Raw genomic sequence first — 26,462 nt, forward strand, 5'->3', positions numbered from 1 at the left:
ATCAAACTTACGAAAAAGTTGCAAGTACAGTATAAAAAACTTTTTTTCCTGAACCATTTGAGAATAAATTTCAGACCTGATGACCTGCCTCTCCTGAGCACTGTAGAATGTTTTTTCCTGCAAACAGTAATAATCTACGTAATTCCAACATAACCAACAAAATCAGGAACTTAGCTTTGACATATTATTTCTGTCTAAACCTTAGATCTCATTTAAATTTTACTAATTGTTCTGATAATTGTCCAGTTAAAATTAGGGGTTGCATTTAGTTAGGGTATCTCTTTAGTAACTTTCAGTCTGGAAGAGTTCCTCAGTGTCTCCTTGACTTTCATGAACTTGAAAACTACTTCATGAGGCACACTTGATTTGTCTATTACTCATGATTTTTCATTTCATCTCTTAAGATGATGTCTGCCAGGATTCTTCACTTTGAAGTTACTGTTTTTCCTTTGTAATCATCAAGTATTTTGTGGGACAGTGCCTTTGAAACAATGTAAATATCTTATCCTCATCAAACTTTCAGTTTATTAATTATGTTAGTATGGATTCATGTGGTCTTACTTTACTCAATGGATTACTTTCAGTTACTGTTATTTATTATTTTGATGCTCAAATTACCCCATATTTAGCCACTGGGATCCCTTTCAAGTGGGTCCATTTGGCCATACCTCTGTCATTCTTGGAGTACTTTCTTGCCTTCTGTGATAAGATATTCCAGGCTTATCTTCTCTCACTTAGTCCTGGAATTCACCATGTCTTCCATGACCCCTGAATCCTTTTATTGGAGAATGATATTTAAAAGCCAAGATCTGGGTGCTAGATACACCCATTGCATTTGAGATGTTGTAATTCTCTTCTCTGACAGTGGAAATGCTTCTTTGACCTGCCACCCTATGTGTAGTCATTCTTCATTGCTGTTGCTGTCCTCTCTTACATGGATGGCTACCTGTCCTGCCTGTGCTTTGGCACCCCAGGCTTGGCCGCCTCACTGTGGGAAGCCCTGCTCACCATGTTCAAGTTCCAGCATTCTATACTGGGCTGCCTCCCTCTGCTGCCAACTATGTGAGTGCCTTCCCTACCCTTCTTGGTCTTTGTATCCTTTCTGACCACCTCCCCACCCCTACATGGAGGCTCTTCACCCTACAGTCTCTCTGTGTGGGTGCCTTTCTCATCTCACTTGGACTCTGACTTCCCATGGCAGGCCACCCCAACATGTGGACAACCTTTTTACCTTGCCTGAGCTGATACCCTGTGCTGGGCTGCCTTCTTGTGTGGAGGCTCTCCTCAACCCACTCAGGCTCTGACTTTCTGTGCCAGGCTGGCATGTGTGGTCACCTTCCTCACCCTGCACTCATGCCAGACCTTCCCTCTGCATGGATACCCTCTTCAACTTTGACTATGCCATACCACATCACCCTGCGTGGATGCCCGCTTCACACCTCCCAGCCTCAGACACCCTGCTCTGGATCACCAGAGATCCCCCACACTCTTACATGGCTGCCTGCCTTGCTCTACACCACTTAATGACCTCAGGACTAAGTTTTTTAGGAAACAGAAAGGAGAAAGGTATAAGCATTTTTTCTGTGGTTAACTACTGAAGTTTTACAAGTGCTTTTCTATGTCATATAATTTTTGTCCTTTATCTTGTTAATGGGATAAATTATACTGATTTCTTTTTAACGTTACAGCAGTCTTGCATTCCTGGAATAGATTCAACCTAGTTATGACATATTATCCTTTTTATGTATTTCTGGATTTGGATTTCTAATATTTTATTTGGGGTTATAGCCTCTATGTTCAATAGTGAAATTTGCCTGCAATAATCATCTTCTTTGTCCTCTTCCTCTTCCAGCTTTTTTCTTTTTTATTTTGTCTCCTCCTTTGTTGTTCCCTTTCTCTCTCATTGGGTTTAGATTATGTTAGTTTCCTAAAATGAGTTGAGAGATGCTCCCTCTTTTTCTGTTTTCTGCTTTCTTTTATTATTTTTTAAGAGACAGGGTCTTGGTCTATCACCCAGGCTGCAGTACAGTGGTGCAATCATAGCTAACTGCACCCTGGAACTTCACCCTGGGTCAAGTGATCCTTCTGTCTTAGCCTCTTGAGTAGCTAGAACTACAGATACATCCCACCATGCCTGGCTAAATTTTAAAATGTTTGTAAAGATGGGGGTCTCCCTGTGTTGCCCGGGCTGGTCTTGAACTCCTGGTCTTGAACTCCAGTCTTAACACCTTAGCCTCCCAAAGTGCTGGGATTACAGGCATGAGTCACTATCTCTGGCCTTTTTCTCTTTTTTGAGACTGGGTTTTTTTTGTTTTTTTTTAAACAAGATTGGGGTTACTCCTCCCTTAAATATTTGGCAGAATTTTCTGGCAAATCCTTCTGGGTCTGAGGGATTTTTTTTTTTTAGAAGGTTTAAAATTAAGGCCATGATTTCTTTCAGATATTCTATTTTTTATTACATCAGTTTTAGAGGGTTAATTTTAGAAAATACTCATTTCTACTACATTTAAAATATTTATTTGCATAAAGTATAATATTTTCTTATTTTAATAAATGTAGGATATTTCTTTTTTATTCTTAACATTGGTTATCTGTACCTTATCTCTTTTTTCTTGTTTAGTTTAAGGACTTATTAATTTTATTTGTCTTTTCATAGAATCGTCAAGATGAATGCTTAACTTGTTGATTTTCATCCTTTCTTCTTTTCTAGTATATTTCTTTATAGCTACAATTTCCCTGTAAGCATGACTTTAGCTGCATTGCACCAGATTTAATGTGTAGTATTTTCATCATTAAGCAGTTTAAAATACATATAATTTCCAATATGATTTATTTTGACCCATGGGTTTAGAAGTGTGTTTCTTTTTAACACTCAGGGATTTCCTAGTTCTATTTTTGTTATAAATATTTAGTTTAACAGTACTGAATTCAGAGGACATGCTCCATGTAATTTCACTTAAAACAGTGTGTATGCAGACATGCTTTGGCTATATTGCAAGTTTGATTCCAGAACACCACAATAAAGTGAGTATCAAAATAAAAACACAAATATTTTGGTTTCCAAGAGCATATAAAAGTTGTATTTATGCTATACTTTAGTCTATTAAGTACAAAGTAGCATTATGTATTAAAAATGTACATACCTTAATTTTAAAATACTTTATTGCTAAAAAATGCTAGTGGTCACCTAAGCCTTCAGTGTGTCATAATCTCTTTGCTGGTGCAGGATTTTTCCTTAATGATGATGGCTGCTTACTGATCAGGATGGTGGTTGCTGAAGGATGGGATGGCTGTGGCAATTTCTTAAAACAGCTGTGGAGTTTGTTACATCAACTGACTCTTCCTTTCATGAAAAATTTTTCTCTAGTGTGAAATGCTGTTTGATAGCGTTTTACTCACAATAGAACTCCTTTAGGAGTTGGAGTCAGTCCTCTCAAATCCTGCCACTGCTTCATCAACTTTATGTAATATTCCGATTCATTTTTTGTCATTTCAACAATGTTCACAGCATCTTCACCAGGAGTAGTTTCCATCTCAAGAAACCACTTTCTTTGCTTATCCATAAGAAGCAATTCATCATTCATTCAAATTTGATTCTGAGATTGTGGCAAATCAGTCACATCTTCAGGCTTCACTTCTAATTCTACTTCTCTTGATATTTCTACCACTCTGCAATTACTTCCTCCACCAAAGTCTTGAACCCTTTAAAGTAATTCATGAGGGTTGGAAACAACTTCTTCAGACCCCTCAATGTTGGTATTTTGACCTCTTGTCATAAGTTATGAATGCCCTTACTGCCATCTAGAATGGTGAATTCTTTCCAGAAAGTTTTCAATAGACTTTCCCCAGATCCATCAGAGGAATCACTATGGCAGCTATAGCTTTACGAAATGTATTTCTTAAGTTAGTAGACTTCAAAGTTGAAATGACTCCTTGGTCCATGGGCCATAGGACGAATGTTATGTTAGCAAGCATGAAAACAACATTAACCTTCTTGTACATCTCCATCAGAGCTCTTGGGTGACTAGGCGCACTGTCAGTGAGCAGTAATATTTTGAAAATAATCTTTTTTTTCTGAGCAGTAGTTCTTTTTTTTTTTTTTTTTTTTTTTTTTTTTTTTTTTTTGAGACAGAGTTTCACTCTTGATACCCAGGCTGGAGCGCAATGGCGCGATCTCGGCTCACCGCAATCTCCGCCTCCTGGGTTCAGGCAATTCTCCTGCCTCAGCCTCCTGAGTAGCTGGGATTACAGGCACGCGCCACCGTGCCCAGCTAATTTTTTGTATTAGTAGAGACGGGGTTTCACCATGTTGACCAAGATGGTCTCGATCTCTTGACCTCGTGATCCACCCGCCTCGGCCTCCCAAAGTGCTGGGATTACAGGCTTGAGCCACCGCGCCCGGCCGAGCAGTAGTTCTTAACAGTGGGCTTACTATAAGCAGATATGCTGTCATCTAGGCTTTATGGTTCCATTTATAGAGCATAGACAGAGTAGATTTAGCATGAGTCTTAAGGGCCCTAGGATTTTTTTTTTTTTTTTTTTTTTTTTGAGACAGGATCTTGCTCTGTCACCCACTCTGGAGTGCAGTGGCGTGATCACAGCTCACTGCAGCCTCGACTTCCCAGGGTCAGGTGATTCGTTTTTTTCACCCATGCACTACTATGTCTGGCTAATTTTTTGTGTGTTTTGTGGAGACAGGGTTTCACCATGTTGCCCAGGCTGGTTTTGAACTCGTGGGCTCAAGAGATCCCCCTGCCTTAGCCTCCCAGAATTCTGGGATTACAACTGTGAGCCACTGCGACCAGCCTGGCCCTAGGATTTTCAGAGTGGTAATGGCTTCAATTTAAAGTCACAGCAGCCAGGCACGGTGTCTCATGCCTGTAATCCCAGCAATTTGGGAAGCTGAGGTGGGTAGATCACCTGAGGTATGGAGTTCGAGACCAGCCTGGCCAACATGGTGAAACCCCCCATCTACTAAAAATACAAAAATTAACCAGGTGTGGTGGTGTGTGCCTGTAATTCCAGCTACTAGGGAGGCTCAGGCAGGAGAATCACTTGAACCTGGGAGGCAGAGGTTGCAGTGAGCCAAGATCACTCCACTGTACTCCGGCCTGGGTGACAAGAGCGAAACTCCGTCTCAATAACAATAATAATAATAATAATAATAATAATAATAATAATAATAAAGTCACTAGCTACATTAGCCCCTAACAGGAGAATCAACCTATCCTTCGAAGCTTTGAAACCAGACAGTGGCTGCTTCTTTCTAGCTATAAAAATCCTAGATGACGTCTTTTTCCAGTAGAAAGCTGAGTTGTCTACATTGAAATTCTGTTGTTTCGTGTAGTTACTTTCATTATCTTAGCTTTAACTGTATCTTTTGGATAACTCGTTACAGCTTCTCCATCTGTACTTGCTTGCTTTACCTTGCATTTTCATGTTGAGAAGCTTCTTTCCTTAAACCTTATGAACTAAACTCTGCCAGCTTCCAACTTTTCTTCTGCAGCTTCCTTAACTCTCTCAGACTTCATAGCATTGAAGGGAGTGAGGGCTTTGCTCTGCATTAGGCTCTGGCTTAAGGGAATGTTGTGATGATTTGATCTTCTAACCATACTCTAAAATTTACTTTCTTCATATCAGCAAGAAGGCTGTTTTGTTCTCTTACTCATGTGTTCATGAATTAGCACTTTTAATTTCCTTTAAGAACTTTTCCTTTGCATTCACAACCTGGCCAATTGTTGGGCTCAAGAGGCCTAGCTTTCAGCCTTTCTCAGCTTTGGACATGCCTTCCTTGCTAAACTTCAGGATTTCTAGCTTTTGATTTAAAATGAGAAACTCTTTCTTTTACTTGGACACTTAAAAGTCATTGTAGGGTAATTAATTGGCCTAATTTCAATATTGTTATGTCTCAGGGAATAGGGAGGCCTGAGTAGAAGGAAACAGATGGGAGAAAGGCTGGTTGGTGGAGCAGTCAGAACACACACATTTATCAATGAAGTTCACTTTCATATATGGGCACAGTTCTTGGTGCACCAACAGTTATAATAGTAACATCAAAGATTACTGATCACAGATCATCATAATGTACAATAATAATGAAAAAGTTTGAAATATACATAGCACAGTTGGATTTGTAGCCTAGCATATTAGCCAGTTTTTGTACATTTTCCATGTGTGCTTGAAGAAAATGTGTATTATACAGTTGTTGGGCTTGGTGTTTATATATTACCATTTATCAGGTTTGATACTAGTTCAGATTTTCTGTACCCCTGTTGATTTTGTTTTTCCATTTGTTTTAACATGTACAAAGAAAGGCAAGTTAAACTTTCTTGCTTCTTCTTTTAATTCTGCCAATTTTTGTTTTATATATTTTGAGGCTTTATTATTACATGCACACAAAATTAGAATTGTTAAAGCTTCCTGGTTCATTGAAACCTTTTTTCATTGTGAAGGATTTTTCTTTATCTCTAGTAATGCTTTTACTTTATAGTCTACTTTGTCAGGTGTTAACTAAACTAGCTTTCTTTTGGTTAGTGTTTGTATTTTTTTTTAAGATGGAGTTTCGCTCTTGTTACCCAGGCTGGAGTGCAATGGCGCGATCTCGGCTCACCGCAACCTCCGCCTCCTGGGTTCAGGCAATTCTCCTGCCTCAGCCTCCTGAGTAGCTGGGATTACAGGCAGTGTTTGTATTTTTATCTTCTTTTCTACTTTTACTTTCAGTTTTTTGTATATATTTCAGATGTGTTTTTTATAAAAAATATTTGCCTTTTTTTTTTTTAACCTTTGTTTCATCATAATTTTGGTCTTTAATTTGATCTTGTAGTCTGCTTATATTTAATGTAATCACTAATTTTATTTGGGTTTAAATCTATTATTTTGTGTTTTCTCTTTACCTTTTCTGTTTTATGTTCCTTTTTCTGTATTTTTTGGTTTGGTAACTTAAAAAAATTATTCCATATTTCTTCTCCACTAGCTTATTATTTACACATTGTTTTACTATTTTGGTGGTTACTCCAGAGATTAAACATAGACCATTGACTTAACAAAATCTAATATTTACTGGTTGTTCTGCTTCTTCCCAGACAATAAAAGAACCTTATAAGACTTCAACTCAGTTTGTCCATTCTTGACTTAAATGCCATTTTTATATTTCTTAATTTTTAAAGAATATCCTGCCTTGTATTGCAGAGTTCCTTCTACTTCAAGAATAATCTTGTTTTCCCTCTAGTGTAGATCTGCTATTGACAAATTCTCTTGTCTTTCTTTTTCTTTTCTTTTTTTGAGATGGAGTCTTGCTCTGTCACCCAAGCTATAGTACAGTGGCGTGATCTCAGGTCACTGCAACCTCTACCTTCTGGGTTCAGGCAACTCTCCTGCCTCAGCCTCCCGAGTAGCTGGGATTACAGGTGCCTGCCACCACGCCCGGGTAATTTCTCTACCTATAGTAGAGACAGGTTTTACCATGTTAGCCAGGCTGATACTGAACTCCTGACCTAAAGTAATCCACCTGCCTTGGCCTCCCAAAGTGCTGGGTTACAGGTGTGAGCCAGCATGTTTCTCTTACTCTTGAAGGTAAAGTTCACTGAGTACAGAATTTTTAATTGATGCTAAGAATTATACCTTTGTCTTTTCCTTTCCACTGTTTTTGCTGAGAACTCATCTCTTAGTCTAAATTTTTCAATATTTTTCTTTTTGTCTTTGAACAGTTTATTATCTACTTAGGGGTAGATTTAGGTTTTAAAAAAAATCATGCTGAGATTTTTGATTCTGTGATTTTCTATCTTTTTATCTGTTTTGGAAAGTTCTTAGCCATTACCTTTCCTTTTTTTACCCCCTTCCCTCCACTACCATTACCTTTTCTAGTATTCCTTCTATCCCATTCTTTCCTCTTCTTTTGGGACTGTAATTGTAGGTATGTTAGGCCTATTCCTTGTATACTCTGTGAGTCTTACTGTTTCTTCTATATTTAATTAATTAATTAGACATGGAGTCTTGCTAATGTTGCCGAGACTGGTTTTGGACTCCTGGTCTCAAGGTATCCTGCTGCCTTAGCATCCCAAGTACCTGGGATTACAGATATGCAGTACCACACCTAGCCTCCATGTTTTGAATCTGTTGTCTCTGTGCTGAATTTTGAGTATATTTCCGATCTATCTTCCTGCTCACTCATTCTTTCTCCAACTATATCTAACCTGCTGTTAAACTTAACATTGAGTTCTTATTTTCTCAGATACCCATTTTATCCTTTTGTTGTAGTTCCTAAGTTTACAGTCTTGTCTTTCAGCTCCTTAAAAATAGTAAGTAGAGTTCTTTTTTTTTTTTTTTTTTGAGAAGAAGTTTTACTCTTATCACCCAGGCTGGAGTGCAATGGCACGATCTCAGCTCATTGCAACCTCCACCTTCTGGGTCCAAGCAATTCTCCTGACTCAGCCTCCCAAGTAGCTGGGATTATAGGCACCCACCACCACGTCCGGCTAATTTTTTGTATTTTTAGTAGAGACAGGGTTTCACCACGTTGGCCAAACTGGACTTCAACTCCTAACCTCAGGTGATCTGCCTGCCTCGGCCTTCCAAAGTACTGGAATTACAGCTGTAAGCCACTGCGCCTGGCCTTCAGAGTTACTTTTAAGTCTACCTAGTAGCTCCAGTATCTGGGTCTTTCTTGGATTGGTTTCTATTGACTATTATTTTTGCTGCTTTCATTTTTGTTACTTTGTTATTTTGGGTGTAATTGTATTAATAAGCCCATGAAGTTACTTTGTTTTTGAATCTCCAATACAGACATTCTCTAGAACAGTTATGAGGCATTTGGGACTTGGTCAGTAACCAGCCATGAAGATTTACTTTCATTCCCGTAGGCTCCTTTTCACCTATCTAAAGCCTCCCCATTTTTTTTTCGAGACAGTCTCACTCTGTTGCCCAGGCTGGAGTGTGATGGCGCAATCTCGGCTCACTGCAACCTCCACCTCCTGGGTTCAAGCATTTCTCCTGTCTCAGCCTCCTGAGCAGCTGGAATTACAGGCACATGTCACCACGCCTGGCTAATTTTTTATGTTTTTAGTAGAGACAGGGTTTCACTGTGTTCCTCAGGCTGGTCTCGAATTCCTGAGCTCAGACAATCCACCTGCCTCGGCCTCCCCAAGTGCTAGGATTACAGGAGTGAGCCACCACGCTCCTAAGCCTTCCCATTCTATAGTGTCTAAATTTAAGTCCCACTTCGTCTATGGAACCTGCCCTGACCACACCTCTGATTCCTCATCATGTATCATCTCTCTGACTCCCATGGCACTTGGCCATATTGTCTTGTATAGTGTAACTTACTATGATTATAAACTGTGGAAGGATAGAGAAGAGTGTACTGTGTCTTTTGATGGCTAAACCAAGTCTGTCACCTTGTGGGGAAGACAACACTGGCCTACCTCAGGAACTTTGTGAGGGCCAAATGAGGTAATGTATAAGAACAGTTTTTATAATCCATATAGCAGAATTGTAAGGAATTATAGTTGTTGTTAGCGTAGTCAATATATGAATCATAGACCATAATCTCTGTGAGGGCAGAGACCTATACAAGAGGTTTCCAGTAAATATTTCTTGATTTAATTTATTATCTGAATGAATTTGACCAAATTCCCTCATTTTTGTCTATTAAATGATATGAAATAGGAATGATATTCTCATAGTCAGGGAGGAAAGAAAAAAGAAATAGCAATGAGAAAGATAAAGACCTGTAGGAAAAAGTTAAACTTTACCAAAAATTTCATTTGATTTCTTTTTTCCCTTTTGCAAATCCAATAGGTTTATCTCAACATGTAGTTACCAACTATAAGCAAGTAATCCAACTCTTGGAGGAGGGAATTGCAAACAGGTTTGTTTCTATCATTCTTTTATCTTCACACTCCTTTCCTGTGTTCCCATTTCCCTTTGGGGAGTGTATAATGACACTTAAAATTGTCTCTGTGTGTAGAGATGTTTACAGCCAGGAGGCTTTTCCCAGAACACTACTGTACCCAGGGTAAGGGGTGGTGACTTAGTCTCTTGTCGGGGGCGGTGGCTCACGCCTGTAGTCCCAGCACTTTGGGAGGCTGAGGTGGGTGGATCACGAGGTCAGGAGTTCAAGACCAGCCTGGCCAAGATGGTGAAACCCTGTCTCTACTAAAAATACAAAAATTAGCTGGGCACAGTGATGGGCACCTGTAATTCCAGCTACCCGGGAGGCAGAGGTTGCAGTGAGCTAAGATCATGCCACTGCACTCTAGCCTGGGTGACAAAGCAACACTGCATCTCAAAAAAAAAGATTTAGTCTCTTTTCACTAGTAATGAAGCTGGAATCTATTCTGGATATAATAATATTAGGCAGTAAGCCCAGGCAAGGTACTCTATACTTTATTTAGAGCTTCTAGTATTTGGAAGAAAAGATTCTTACCTGCATTGTCCTCTCCTCAGGTTTGATAGATATAAGGAAGAATACAGTGTAAAAGTTTCAGAAAACCATTTTTCTCTAGTTTTGCATACTTACAAGGTAGCCCCCCAAAAGACTGTTTTTAATCTGCTATGAATAACTAGGTGCTGTAGACTCCCCTAAAAGCTATTGTAAATTGTAATAACATTCCATGTTGTTAGTTACCATGAATTATGTAGAATACTAGTAAATGTCCCTAAAAATGGCTTTTTTTTTCTGGGTTTAAAAAAATCTTTAGAGCCTTCTATTTATCCTGTTAATAGCAGGACCAAATTAATTGAACATAATGGAAGAAATTTAAATTTAATGCCTTCCTGAGCTTCATGTAACTCTCCTGGAGACACTTGCTTCTAGTCTTCAGGATACCCTGAGTGCCTTGATTTTTAAGTGTGAGTCATGAATCATGAGACCAGCCTCTAGATTTTGGCTCTTTTCTTCAATTCTCCAGATCCTCTGAGAAGAGAACTCAGTGAGATGATCTTAGATAAAGGAAAAACTCTCCTGACTTTAAGTGTTAACACTGTAATGGATTTCTAAGGGAGATTATGAATTCCGCCTGGCTTAAGCATGATACTGATGTGATTTCAGTTCTCATTTCCAGATCTTTCTGACACTGTAGAATTAATATTCTGTGTTTGATCAAAACTTACTTTCTCTGTCTTTGAGTTATCTTCTCTAGCAAGCTCTCTACATCCACTTGTCTTATTAAAATTGGTCTAAGAAAAAGAATAAAATAAAATGAGTGTATCTTGGGCATGTTCTTCCAGGTCGATGATACGCTAGTCTTCATTTCCCTTTTCACTCAAATTTTTTGCTCCTTTTGCTTTTAAAAAAAGTTTTAGTGTAGTTTGTTGTGAACTGCACTCCATTTTATGCTCAGATAGCACCTGGAATGCTGCTTCTCCCCTCTTTGGACTATTCTCTTTACTATACTCGACTAAATATGTATGTTTTATGATTCTCATCTGTGAACCTCAGCACTAACATTTCTTGTATTCCCTGTGGATCCTTAAGACTCTATCATGTGTGAACAATCCTCATTCTAACAATTTTTCCTTGTATACACAGAATCACAGCAGCCACCCATGTTCATGAGGCCAGCAGCCGATCCCATGCCATTTTTACCATCCACTACACGCAGGTTAGTAATCCCTTATGTTTGGTGGGATTTCTTCCTCTCCTTGTACCTTTAAACTACTTGCTTGTCTTCTTCGTTCCTATTTTTCTCCTTTCCTCCTCCTCTCACATTTATAGGTCCTCTGATAGAACCTAATATTATAAACAGGACTTATAATCTGTTAAGCTATACACTTAGAATGAGTGGAAGCATTTCATAAAGACTAATCAAAATATATCCTGCCTGTATGTATGTATGTATGTATGTATGTATTTTTTGAGACAGAGTCTCGCTCTGTCGCCAGGCGCCAGACTAGAGTGCAGTGGTGCGATCTTGGCTCACTGCATCCTCCGCCTCCCGGGTTCAAGCAATTCTGCCTCAGCCTCCTGAGTAGCTGGGACTACAGGTGCGTGCCACCACACCCAGCTAATTTTTGTATTTTAGTAGAGATGGGGTTTCACTATGTTGGCCAAGATGGTCTTGATCTCGACCTCATGATCTGCCTGCTTCGGCCTCCCAAAGTGCTGGGATTAGAGGCATGAGCCACTGGACACTTGTATTTATTTTTGACATTTTAAAACACTTTCACATCTGTGTGTTCAGTATGGACAGTTAAAACAAGAGGTTGAAAAGAAAATAAGCATTAAAATGAAATATTAGAAGATTCACTTCTAATGATGGAATAAGGAGTTCAAGTCATATCCCCCAAAAGCAACTATAAAGCTGGACAAAATCCTTTCTGTGGTCGGAAAATAGATTAAATGAATATTACAAAGTGAGAAGCACCACACCACGACCCCCAAAATAAAACAATGACTAAAAATTTCCTAAATTTGTTGAAAATCATTTATTGATCTAAGAAGCTCAAGGAACTCCAAGTAAAATAAACACAAAGAGATCAGCACCTAGACACATCATCAACTCTTGAAAGACAAAGAGAAAATCTTAAAAACAGCTGGAGAAAAGTGACTCATAGAGGTGAACAATTACATGGTGAATGGCCAGATTCTCGTCAGAAACATTGAACCTTAGAAGCTGGGTGATGAGAGAGTTTATGTCAACCAAGAATTTTATATGAAACAAAACTAGCTTTCAAGAAATGAAGATGAAATAAGAACATTCCCAGACTGGGGAAAAAAGAAAAGAAAAAGTAGAATTTATTGCTAGCAGACTTACCTGACAAGAAAACTAAATGAAATCTAGGCTGAAAGAAAGTGATACTAGAAAGTATCTTAAATCTGTAGGAGAAAATTGAATATCGTGGGAATGGTAAATATGTGAGTAAATATAAAAAGACTACATAAATATATTCTTTCTCATTTCTTCTCCTAATGTCAGTAAAAGAATAAGATTGTAGAAAACCACAATTATAATAGTGCATTTTTGTACTTTGTTTTATATGAAAAGAACAACACAAGGGAAGTGAAAGATATAATTAAGTAGAGTTTCTATATTTTACAATAATTAAGTTAGTATTATTTTGAAGTAGATCATAAAGATGCATATTGTAGAGCACATATGAAGAAAATAGCTCAAAAATATAATTTTAAAAATCAACATTTCTTCTGCCTTCTCTGGGCAGAAAAACCCAGAAATTAAAATGGTACATACTAATAAAAATACTTAACAGTTAAAGGCAATGGAGGAAGAATAGAGGAACAAAGGAGACATGAGATTAATAGAAAAAAGAAAAATCAGACATGGATGGTTCTGAGCACATCAATAATTATGAAATACAATAAATACATTATGTGTGAATTGCCTAAGGTACAAATTTTCAGACTGCATGAAAGCAAAACCCAACTATATCCTGTCTATAAAAAACACACATTAGAACCACAGATACAGGTTGGAAGTAAAAGGTTGGAAAAAGATATACCATAAAAATAGTAATTGTAAGTCCTAGCCAGAGTAATGAGACAAGAGAAAGAAATAAAGGGCCTCCAGTAAAGAGGAAGTCAAACTGTTGCTGTTTGCTGATGACATGATTGTATACCAAGAAAACCCTAAAGACTCATCCAGGCCGGGCATGGTGGCTCACACTTGTAATCCCAGCACTTTGAGAGGCCAAGGAGGGTGAATCACTTGAGGTCAGGAGTTTGAGACCAACCTGACCAACATGGTGAAATCCCATCTTTACTAAAAGTACAAAAAACAAGCTGGGCATGGTGGCAGGCGCCTGTAATCCTAGTTACTCAGGAGGCTGAAGCAGGAGAATCTCTTGAACCTGGGAGGCGGAGGTCGCAGTGAGCCGAGATCATACCACTGCACTCCAGTCTGGTTAATGGAGTGAGACTCAAAAATAACAACAACAAAACAATCTGGATGCATTACATTACCTAACTTATCTCTCACCTTATACAAAAGTCAAGTAAAGATGGATCAAAGGCTTAAATCTAAGATCCAAAACCGTAAAAATTCTAGAAGATGACCTTGGAAAAATCCTTCTAGACATTGGCTTAGGCAAAGACTACATGACCAAGAACCCAAAAGCAAATGCAACAAAAACAAAGATAGATAGATGGGACTTAATTAAACCAAAAATCTTGTGCACAGCAAAAGAAATAATCAGCAGAGTAAACAGCCCACAGAATGGGAGAAAATCTTTGCAGTCTATGCTTTCAGTAAAGGACTAATATCCAGAATCTACAAGGAATTCAAATTAGCAAGAAAAATACAGTCCCATCAAAAAGTGGGCTAAGGATATGAATAGACAGTTCTCAAAGGAAGATATACAAATGACAACAAACACAGGAAAAAAAATGCTCAGCATCACTGATTATCAGGGAAATGCAAATCAAAACCACACTGCAATACCACCTTACTCCTGCAAGAATGGCCATAATCAAAAAATCAAAAAAGAGGCTGGGTCGGTGGCTCATGCCTATAATCCCAGCACTTTGGGAGACTGAGGCAGGTGGATCATCTGAGGTCAGGCATTTGAGATCAGCTTGGCCAACATGGTGAAATGCTGTTGCACCATTGCACTCCAGCCTGGGCAACAAGAGTGAGACTCCATCTCAAAATAAATAAGATAGGTTTTAAGACAAATACGAGAGACAGGGATATTTCATAATGATAAAGGGTCAGTCAGTACATTGAAAAGATACTTATAAATGTATGCACTCTCAACCAAACCTCAAAATAACATGAAAATATGGATCAGGTTGAAAGGAAAAATAGTTCAACAATAGTTGGATATTTTAGTACCCCATTTCCAGTACTAGGTAGATAACCAGACAGAAATCAATGAGGAAATAGAAGATTTGAGCAACATTATTGAACTATGTGACCCACTGACATTTTTAGAACACTTCATTTAACATCACAGAATACACATATTTTCAAGTGCACATGGAGTGTTCTCTGAGATAAACCATATGCTGCCTAAAGCTACAGTAACCAAGATAGTGTGTGTTAGTGTTAAGATAGACAAATAGATTACTGGAACAGAATAGAGTCCAAAATAGACACACACATATATAGGCAAGTGATTTTTAATCAAGTTGCAAAGGCAATTCAGTGAGAAAATTTAATCTTTTCAGCAAATGATGGGAGAACAATTGGATGTCTATATGAACAAAAAGAACTTTGATCTATATTTTGCACTTTATCCAGAAGTTAACTCATATTGAATCATAAATCTAAATGGGAAACCTGAAACTATTAAACTTTAGAAGATAACTTGGGAAAACCTTTGTGATTTTTTTTATTAGGCAAAGGTTTTATACATAGGGCACTAAAGACACAAATTGAACAAAAGTACAAATTGAAATTTGGAGTTAGTCAAAATTTCAAACTTTTGTACTTTGATTTTTTTTTTTTTTTTTAGATAGGCTATCACTCAGTCACCAAGGCTAGAGTGTAGTGGCACAATCATGGCTCACTGCATCAGCCTCCTGGGATCAAGTGATCCTCCCACCTTGGCCTCCCAAGTAGCTGGGACTTACAGGTGTGTGTGTGTGTGTGTGTGTGTGTGTGTGTGTACACTTACATTGTATAAAATAACTTTTGTATTTTTTTTGTGGAGACAGTATCTTGTTGTGTTGCCCAGGCTGGTCTTGAATCCCTGGGCTCAAGTGACCCTCCTGCCTCAGCCTCCCAAAATGCTAGAATTACAGGCATGACCCACTATACCAGCCTTTTGCACTTTTTTTTTAAAAAATGAGTCTAAGTCTTGCTCTGTCACCCAGTCTGGAGTGCAGTGGAATGATCCTGACTCACTGTAACCTCCACCTCCTGAATTCACGTGATTCTCCTGCCTCAGCAACCCAAGTAGCTGCAGTTGCAGGCACACATTACCATGCCTGGCTAATTTTTATATTTTTAATAGAGACTGGTTTTCACCATGTTAGCCAGGCTGGTCTCAAACTCCTGACCTCAAGCAATCCAGCCTGCCTTGGCCTCCCAAAGTGCTGAGATTACAGGCATGAGCCACCGTGCCTGGCCTCTTTTGCACTTTTAAAGACACTGTTAGGAGAATAAAAAGAAAAGCAGATCAGGTACAGTGGCTCATACCTGTAATTCCAGCACTTTGGGAGGCCAAGGCAGGCTGATCACTTGAGGTCAGGAGTTCGAGAACAGCCTGGCCAAGATGGTGAAACCCCGTCTCTACTAAAAATACAAAAATTAGCCGGGTGTGGTGGTGCACACTTATAATCCCATCTACTTGGGAGGCTGAGGCAGGAGAATTGCTTGAACCCAGGAGATGGAGTTTGCTGTGAGCCGAGATCGTGCCACTGCACTCTAGCCTGGGCAACAGAGCAAGACTCCCTATCAAAAAAAGAAAAGAAAAGCAACAGATAGGTAGAACTTACTTGATAAACATCTGTTGAAGGAATTATATCCAGAATATATCTGTAAACACCATAATAAGAAAACAAAACAATGGCAAAAATTTTGAGCTGACATCTCACTAAATATGCCAGTGACAGTTAAATACTTGAAAAAATTCTCAACATCCTTATTCATTTGGGAAATACAAATTAGAACCAAATGAAATACCACTACCCACCTTTTAACTTGGCTAAAATTATACTAATTATCAACAAGTGTGTAGAAGGAGTTTTCATACACTGTACTACTAGTGGGAATGTAAAATGGTATAACAACTTTGGAAAAGAGTTTTGAAGTTTATTAAAAAGTTAAATATATGGCTGGGCATGGTGGCTCACGCCTGTAATCCCAACACTTTGGGAGGCAGAGGTGGGTGGATCACAGGGTCAGGAGATCGAGACCATCCTGGCTAACACTGTGAAACCCCATCTCTACTAAAACTACAAAAGTTAGCTGGGTGTGATGGCGGGCACCTGTAGTCTCAGCTACTTTGGAGGCTGAGGCAGGAGAATCCTCTGAACCTGGGAGGCAGAGGTTGCAGGGAGCCAAGATTGCACCACTGCACTCCAGCCTGGGCAACAGAGCGAGACTCCGTCTTGAAAAAAAAAAAAAGTTAAATACATACCTAGCATATGACCAAGAGAAATATCCATAGAAAGATGTACATAAATATTCATGACAGTGTTATTTTGCTTTGGACTTCAATTAAAAATGAAAACAGATAAAAATAAAATTGAAAACAATAAAAAATATTTAAAAAGACAGTGTTCTTTCTAATTACCCCAAAATTGAAAAAAACCCACATCCATCAAAAGGCAAATGGATAACTGTGGTATATCCACACAATTGAATACTACTCAGCCGTAAAAGTGAATGAACTGTTGATGCATGCCTTAACATGGACGAATCTCAATTATGTACAGTGGAAAGAGCCAAACATTGTATGATTCTGTTTATATGAAATATTCTGAAAAGGCAGACTAATAGACATAGAAAGTTAAGTGCTTCAAACTGGGGATGAGAACAGAGATTAACTGCAAAGATCTGAGAGATTTGGGGATTATTTGAAATGTTCTAAAACTACATTTGATTAATGATGTATAACATTGACAATTTCTGGCTGGTGCAGGGGCTCACGCCTATAATCTCAACATTTTGGGAGGCCGAGGCGGGCAGATCACCTGAGGTCAGGAGTTCAAGACCAGCCTGGCCATAATGGTAGAGCCCTGTCTCTACTAAAAATACAAAATTAGCCGGGCCTGGTGGTGCATGCCTGTAATCTCAGCTACTTGGGAGGCTGAGGCAGGAGAATCACATGAACCTGGGAGGCGGAGGTGGTAGTGAGCCAAAATTGTGCCATTGTACTCCAGCAACAAGAGTAAAATTCCATCTCAAAAAAAAAAAAACCCAAAAAACATTAACAATTTTTCAAACAAAATAACAGAACCCACATTGAATTGGGGTAGGGGCAGAGTAGTTTTTTCTTGGGGGCTGGATGCCACTAAATAGAACTTACAGGGCAGACTTTCTGCCTTGGAAAGTTAAGGTGCTGTGACTGAGGTTAGCAAGAGGTGATCAGAGGCCATACCCAACATGCTGTGGCTCTCTGCTAATAAGAGTCAGAGGCCCCTGGGAGGGAATTGAGCATTTGCGTGGTAAATTGTACTGAAATTCCTGATGCCACTGAAAGTTGTGTTCAGTGAACTTCATGGAAGTTTGTCTCCTTACTTTTTAAGTCCTGCTGGTGGGTTTTTTTGTTGTTTGTTTGTTTGTTTGTTTTGATATGGAGTCTCACTCTATCACCCAGGCTGGAGTGCAGTAGCACAATCTCGGCTCACTGCAATCTCTGCCGCCCAGATTCAAGCAATTCTCCTGCCTCAGCCTCCTGAGTAGCTGGGATTACAGGCACCTGCTACTGTGCCCAGCTAATTTTTCTATTTTTAGTAGAGACAGGGTTTCACCAGCTTGGCCAGGCTGGTCTTGAACTTCTGACCTTGTGATCCACCCACCTCGGCCTCCCAAAGTGCTGGGATTTCAGGCATGAGCCACCGCGACCGGCTTTTTTTTTTTTTTCCAAGTGATAATCCAGGGCTCTATTGATTTTATCTGTCAGAGAGTGAGAGCTCATCTGGTTTGTATCTCATTGGAATACAGATTTGTTTGAGTGAATTGGATAAAAATCCGAAATGTTACCTTTGTTAGAAGACTGTCTAAGGGGAAAACAGTACAGATTGTTCCAAGTGACAGACTCTGTTTTCTCCCCTAGGCAATACTGGAGAACAACCTCCCTTCTGAAATGGCTAGCAAGATCAACCTTGTGGACCTAGCAGGCCGGTAATTAGGATTTCAAAGCTAAGGGGAATTACTTTTGTTCTTGCCTGTTTTACAGAGAATAAGCTATTCCAATCTTTTTCACATTTCAGTCATCCTGAGAATATTACAAAAGAAACAACTCTTTGAATGCTAGGTTAAGAAGTTATTTTCTAGGGGCTAAAAAGTTCCTCCATATCAGGGATTCTCAATCTTGGTTGCACATTATATCACCTGACGACCTTTTCTTTTTTGAAACAGTCTCACTCTGTTGCCCAGGCTCCAGGCTGGAGTGCAGTGGTATGTTCATGGCTCATTGTAACCCTGAACTACTTGGCTCAAGTGACCCTCCTGTGTCAGCCTCTCTAGTAACTGGGACTACAGGCACGTGCCACCACATCTAGCTTTCTTTTTTTTTTTTTGGTAGAGACAACATCTCATTAAGTTGCCCAGGCTGGCCTCGCACTCCTGGCCTTGGGCGATTCTTCTGCCTCAGTCTCCCAAAGTGCTGGGATTACCAGCATGAGCCACTGCACCTGGCCACCTGAGGCCCTTTTAAAACTCTCCATACCTATACCTTAAATTAGATAAATCAGATTATTAGTGAGGTTGGTGGGAGTGCAGGCATCAGGGCTGCATTGTTAAAGCTGCCCAGGTGATTCTAATGTATAGGAAAGATTAAAAGAATCACTGATTTAGTATACCTTTTTTCTTTGATTTAATATTTGTTTTATGGTTTCTTTAATATCAATTTTTATGCAGTTCTTTAAAAAAAGTTTTACTTGGTGGTGTACATCTATTGTCCCAGCTATTCGGGAGACTGAGGAGGGAGGATCACTTGAGCCCAGGAGTTTGAGGCCAGCCTGGGCAAAATTACAACATAGCTCAACCCTATCTCTAAAGAAAAACAAGTTTTAAAAGTCTGGAGAGGTTAAGAAGATATTGCCTTGTGGAGGAATTAGAAGGAATCATGAATCGTAATTGCATATGTATTTAGAAAGAAGTAGTCTCTTGAGGGGAATAATGTGATCACGGGAAAGTCTAAGATGAAATAAGGTAAATTTTCTTATTTTAAAACTGTTAGATAATTAATATAGTACAGTATTCCCTTAAGGACTAAGTGCTGTTTGAAGGAAAGTATGTCAGCCAATTGAAAGTGTGAATTTTTGATATTTCCCATTTACTTGAAAAAGAAATTCAAGGCTGGGTATGGTGGCTCACGCCTGTTAATCGCAGCACTTTGGGAGGCCGAGGTGGGTGGATCATGAGGCCAGGAGTTTGAGAACAGCCTGGTCAACATGGTGAAACCCTGTTTCTACTAAAAATACAAAAAATTAGCTGGGCCTGGTGGCTTGCGCCTGTAGTTACAACTTCTTGGGAGCCTGAGGCAGAATTGGTTGAACCCAGGAGGTGGAGGTTGCAGTGAGCCGAGTTCATGCCACTGCACTCCAGCCTGGGTGAATAGAGACTGCCTTTAAAAAAAAAAAAAAGGAATTAAAAACTGTTGTCAGTTAATGACACAAGTACCGTAGAGCTATGAATACATGAATTTAAGACAATAAAGATAGAGGAGACATGAATATATCCAAAAGCCATGCTAATATCATTACTGTAAATGAGCATTACATTTAGCATAAAGTGTTCTGACAGTCAAAATAAAAATAGAAACCTAATGAATTATTTGATTTTTATTGCCTGAGAAACAGAAAAAGTCCAGTTCATTGTATGTAACATTTTTTTTCTGAAACTGAATTCTAAAAGGAATTTATTATGTATGTCTTTTACAGCATGATGTACAGCATAATGGATAGTATTTTTCAACAACATTATAAAGATAGTGTCCTGTTTGCTTTTGTTTCTGTTTTTATTGACTGTTTTAGTGAAAGAGCAGATCCCAGTTACTGTAAGGACCGGATTACTGAAGGAGCCAATATCAACAAGTCCCTTGTGACTCTGGGAATTGTCATCTCCACCTTAGGTATTTTGCTGATTGATGATGGCAGTGGGAGGGAGACTTTGGAAAATAACTCATGTTTTCGTTTTGTCACAATAAAGTAGACACAAGGTTCCTTTTGATAAGGTTGCCTTCTGGTTTGGGGCATGAAAAAATGATACTTGACCTTGGTTTTAGAGTACAATACTATCCTACTACCATCATTTCCAAAAGAGGGGAGTCTAAAAAATTATGTGGCTCAATCATTTCATATCATGAGTCTAAAGTCTTTAGGAATATCTGAAATATCCTATTGTATGCAGAAAGGGATTAGGAAATATGATACTTAAGTCTGTGTTATTCAACCATTGTTTTGTTTTAGTGTATTTTCTCCATAATTTCTTCTTTCTTCCATTTTCTTTTTTTGTCTTTTAAGCCCAGAACTCCCAAGTTTTCAGCAGCTGCCAGAGCCTCAACAGCTCAGTCAGCAATGGTGGTGACAGTGGGATCCTTAGCTCTCCTTCTGGGACCAGCAGTGGAGGGGCACCCTCCCGAAGGCAGTTTTTTATCCCATACAGAGACTCTGTGTTGACCTGGCTGCTGAAGGACAGCCTTGGAGGGAACTCTAAAACCATCATGATTGCCAGTGAGTGGGATGCCAGAGCTGGATCTGTGTTGAGACTGGTACTCTGTCTTAGAGAAAGGGCCATGGCCACCCAGGTTTCTCATTTCATCAGGGGTCTTATATAGCGTGGGCAGTAGTAGCAAGGCAAATGATTAAAGGCTGGGATGGATGGGACTGGCATATTTTTAAACTTTCTCCTTCTACCTCAGCGGTGTCTCCTGCACACACTAGCTACAGTGAGACCATGAGCACACTGAGATATGCATCCAGTGCCAAAAACATTATCAACAAGCCACGAGTAAATGAGGTGAGACCTTTTTCAGAAGTCCTGGTCTGGTATAGTTTACACAAAGCTCTCTATTTTTTTTCTCTCATTGATCTTTCTCTTTATACTCACCTCAACTTGCCAGACTTGTTCTCCAAATGATGAGGGAGTAGAATTCTTTCTTCTGTCATCTCCTTCTCTCCTATCTCTACTGCCTTTATTCAGTAACCTTTTGTGAATAACTTATTGTAGATACTTCTCTAATGCCATTCCACTTAAGATTCCCTAGTTTAGCATTACCACTCTAAGAAAGGTCATTTATTTTTTATTATTTTATTTTTAGAGACAGGATCTTGCTCTGTCACCCCGGCTGGAGTGCAGTGGTGCAGTAATGGCTCACTATATGAACGTTCATTTAAAAAGTTTGTCTCTACTACTTTTATTTTGAATTTACATTGATTTATGTCTGAGTTTTTGTATTTGTTTGTTTTGAGAAGGGTCTTGCTCTATTGCCCAGGCTGGAGTGAGGTGGCACTGTCATGGCTCACTGCAATTTCAGCCTCCAGGGCTCAAGCAATAATCCCACCCCAGCCTCCTGAGGAGCTGGGACCACAGGTGCGTGCCACCACATTAGGCTAATTTAAAGTTTTTTTTTTTTTTTTTTGAGGCAAGGTCCCACAATATTGCCCAGGCTGGTCTCAAAGTCCTGGACTCAAATGATCCTCCAACCTCAGCCTCCCTAAGTACTGGGGTTACAGGTGTGAGCCAAGGTACCCTGTCTTATACCTGTGTTTTTTTTTTTATTCCAGTTGTCTGTGTTTTTTTTTGTATGCAAATTGTTGTGACTTCGCTGTTTAAAAGGAGAGTGTAGGAATTCATTGGTTTTTGTTTTATCCTTTAATGTTCTTTCACTTGCTTTTCTTCTCTGCCCACACAGAACTATTCATTGGTTTTTGAAAGCTAAATGAGAATTTTCCAAACATTCCTTCACAATTTCAATGAAAAATTCCAGAGCAGGGATCATACCTGGTCGCCAGACACAGTACGTGTATGTGTGTGTACACATACATATATATGTGTGTGTGTGTATATATGTATGTATAGATATATGTACATATACACACACATAATCCATATGTAGATTGTTTTAAAAAGGCAGTGTAATTAGGCAGTATTAAGCTTAGTCACAATACAGGAAGGTTAGCACCTACTACCTATACACACCCTGGCTTTTGTGTTACCAGCTTGACCTGCCCTAGGGAAATGATTCTCAAAGTTTATTGTGTATCAGAATCACCTGGAGGGTTTGTTAGACCACTGCTGGGCCCCAGTCCTTCAGAGTTTCTGATTTAGTAGGTCTGGGAGGGCAAAAGTGTGCATTTCTAACAAGTTCTTAGGTGAAGTTGATGCTGCAGGTCCTGGGATCACACTTGAGAATGATTGGCCACTGTAGAGCTTACTCCAAAGGAGTAATCCACCTCTTCCAAGCCAATTGCAAATAGCATTTCACAGCTGAGTGGGACTTGGTATCAATCAGTGGTGATTGAGTTCTCTGTGTTTCAGGATGCAAATGTAAAGCTGATTAGAGAACTCAGAGAAGAGATTGAAAGACTGAAAGCCCTGCTACTGAGCTTTGAACTGGTATGCAGACAATAAGAACCTCTCCATGCTTAAGTGAAATTCTCCTTCTGAGCCTCCTTTCTTCTCCATAGAGTCTGGGCTCTGCTCCATTCCATGTTCTCAATGGACTTTCATGAAGCAGAGACAGGAGCAAAAACAAAACAGATTTCTCTATGTAGCTTCAGATGGTGTGGGCATTTTTTCACTTTATCATCTCTTGTCTTGTGCCTGAATGGTCCTTGCCCTGTGTGGGCAGATATGGAGAATAGGGCCCTCTCAAGAAAATTTCTTTGAATTTTCCTTCTTTGTACCAATGTGAGCCCAAATACTTAGATTCCTGATTTATATCTCCTTTTAATGATAAAGTCTTTCCTTTATCTGCATCTTTTCTTTCTTCACAAGTGTAAGGGTGGGACATGCCTTAAGTTCAGACCAGGAGAATATCAAAGCACATCTCTGTCTTTGTGCAGAGAAACTTCACTTCATTGAATGATGAAAAGGATGAAAACCTGAAGAAGCTGGTTCTCCAAAATGAATTGAAGGTGGGTGTGTTGGGCGGACTTAGTTGTGCTTTACATCACCTTGGGAGCTCCCTGTATTATTTCTGGGCTAGATAGGGTTGCTCCCTTGGCAGGGCAGAGAAAAGCTGTCTAGTTTGACGACAATGTTTGTTTCTTTTAAACCTTAACCAGGGGATATGTTCGCCTAGGGAACTGTTAATGGCTTTCAGACTTTCAGTATTGTTCTCTGAGGGATTTGTAAGTCCTTTGGATAGTGAGAGTAGCCTGGGGCGGGGGAGACTATTTTCTTGTCTGTAAATCAGTCAACCAAGATGCATTCATTGTTTGAGGATGAAATAGGTGCTCAGCTTGATGCTGCAAGAGGTACAGAGAAATCCCTGCCCTCATATGGTTTGCAGTCTAATTGGAAACAAATTTAGAGAATGATGTGTTTCATGAACCATGTGATTTAGATGAAAAGAGTCTAAGAAAGGAAGAAATCATTATGGCTTGGGATTTCCAGAGCAGACATCATGTGTTGGTGTTGGAAGGCAGAGAACTGACCTTGAGCTAGCCCTTGAAGTGTTGTTAGATAGGGAGAAGGGGGGTAAGACACTGGGTGAGGGAGGGATAACATAAGCTAAGCCTTGAACCTGGGAGAAAAGGAAGGGATGTGAGAGGCCACGTGGAAGCACACACTGTGAGGAAGACTAAGCTGGTTAGAATGGGTGTTCATAGTAGAGGGTAGTGAAGGTAAGGTTAGGGCAAGTTTAGAAGGTTTGAACTTCGTGTAAACAGGATTAATAGCTTCTTGAATCAGGTGACATAACGGAGTATCTTTGGAAAATTAATATGATAGTTGTATGCAGGACGAATTGAAAGGTGGGAAGACTGGAAGCAGGGGACCAACCAGGAAAGAGACTTCTGTAACCCAGTGAGGGCAAGGACAAGACATTTTTAAAAGTAGAATAAAGGTGATTCCCAGAGACATTCGACATTCATTTTTTTTTTTTGAAAGGGATTCTCACTGTCACCCAGGCTGGAGTGCAGTGGTGTGATCTAGGCTCACTGCAACCTCCGCCTTCCAAGTTCAAGCGATTCTCCTGCCTATGCCTCCCAAGTAGCTGGGACTACAGGTGTCTTCCACCACCACACCTGCCTAATTTCTGTATTTTTAGTAGAGATGTGGTTTCACCACATTGGCCAGGCTGGTCTTGAACTCCTGGCCTCAGGTGATCTGCCTGCTTTGGCCTCCCAAAGTGCTGGGATTATAGGTGTGAACCACTGCACCTGGACCCCAGAGACATTTAAAAGGAAGAAAAGGTGGGCAGTTTTTTGTTGTTGATGGGTTAGATTTATTTATTTTTTTTTTTTGAGATGGAGTTTTGCTCTTATTGCCCAGGCTGGAGTGTAGTGGTGTGATCTAAGCTCACTGTAACCTCTGCCTCCTGGGTTTAAGCAATTTTCCAGCCTCAGCCTCCCAAGTTGCTGGGATTAGAGGAGCCCACCGCCACGTGCGGCTAATTCTTTTGTATTTTTAGTAGAGACAGGATTCTACCACATTGGCCAGGCTGGTCTTGAACTCCTGACCTCAGGTAATCCACCTGCCTCGGCCTCCCAAAGTACTGGGATTATAGGCACGAGGCACCACACCCAGCCAATGGGTTAGATTTAAATCCTACAACCAAATGTTTCTATTTCCAATATTCTGTTGCATCATCCTTATATGTTATTAAAGTATCTTGGCCATGTTAACATTTTGTTACCCCAACTAAACCTCAGGGCTAAATCACACATCTAGAAGTTTCTCTAAAAAATTCCTCCTTCAGGCAGGGCATGGTGGCTCACGCCTATAATCCCAGCACTTTGGGAGGCTGAGGTGGGTGGATCACAAGATCAAAAGTTCAAGACCAGCTTGGCCAAGATGGTGAAATCCTGTCTCTACTAAAAATACAAAAATTAGCCAGGCACAGTGGCAGGTGCCTGTAATCCCAGCTACTCGGGAGGCTGAGGCAGGAGAATTGCTTGAACCCAGGCAGCAGAGGTTGCAGTGAGCCAAGATCGCGCCACTGCACTCCAGCCTGGGTGATAGAGTGAGACTCTTCTCAAAAAAAAAAAATTCCTCCTTCTGTCATATATTTTGATTTTTGGTTCAGAAAATATCATCCCTCTATACTAAGAAATGAAGTAGAAGAGCCAAAATCATTCCAAACTCATTAGCATTCTTGTATTATGCAGGCCAGCTGAGCTGGACTCGAACCTGCCCCTTCTTTGCTGTATTATCTTAGGCAGTGTAGGAGCAGGTAATTTTAAGCAGTATAGGAGTAGGCAGAGGGGCAGTTGTGCCAGGTTGGCTAAACTGTAAGCCATAGTGCCATGCTGCTCACCAATCCCAGGGGTCCATATACAACCCAGCCCTTTACAGGTACCCTGTAGTTTCCTGGTTTCCAAACTTCAACTCAATGATTATTAAAATAATGTTTCTAGGGTATGTAAAGTTCTTGAACCTAAACCTGGCATAATTTTTTTTTAAGTGTTCCCTTTATGAAAGAAGTACTTACCTAAATCTAATTTTTTCTTTCTGAGCTTCCTCAGTTCTTCCACTCCTAGAATAAGGTCATTGCTTAGGCATCAGTTTCCAGCAAAAGAAGAAAAAGGACCCTACATTTAACACTGTGCAGGTCCCTAAGGTGGTCTTAGCTTAGGGCCTCTAAGCCTGGGCATATTTACTTTTAAAACTCTGTACCTAATACACAGTAAACAGTCAGTATTTTACTGTTATTATTGTTTTTATTGT

General features: G+C 39.7%; 1 protein-coding gene across 4 annotated transcripts in view; it reads left to right on the top strand.

Annotated features, from left to right (window-relative positions):
- The window catches only part of STARD9 (StAR related lipid transfer domain containing 9), a 185,469-nt gene that overhangs the window by 99,585 nt on the left and 59,422 nt on the right, over positions 1-26,462 (top strand). For all 4 annotated transcript variants that reach the window (XM_012442239.2, XM_064365951.1, XM_064365953.1 and 1 more), the window contains 8 exons: positions 9,796-9,865; positions 11,528-11,600; positions 18,679-18,746; positions 20,603-20,700; positions 21,092-21,301; positions 21,490-21,587; positions 23,109-23,186; positions 23,636-23,707. In XM_012442239.2, the coding sequence (XP_012297662.2) occupies positions 9,796-9,865; positions 11,528-11,600; positions 18,679-18,746; positions 20,603-20,700; positions 21,092-21,301; positions 21,490-21,587; positions 23,109-23,186; positions 23,636-23,707 (767 nt within the window). The remainder of the gene's footprint in view (positions 1-9,795; positions 9,866-11,527; positions 11,601-18,678; positions 18,747-20,602; positions 20,701-21,091; positions 21,302-21,489; positions 21,588-23,108; positions 23,187-23,635; positions 23,708-26,462) is intronic.

Source organism: Aotus nancymaae, unplaced genomic scaffold (genome assembly GCF_030222135.1).
Source record: "Aotus nancymaae isolate 86718 unplaced genomic scaffold, 86718_ANA_hifiasm-v0.15.2.pri h1tg000062l, whole genome shotgun sequence".
Lineage (NCBI taxonomy): Eukaryota > Metazoa > Chordata > Mammalia > Primates > Aotidae > Aotus > Aotus nancymaae.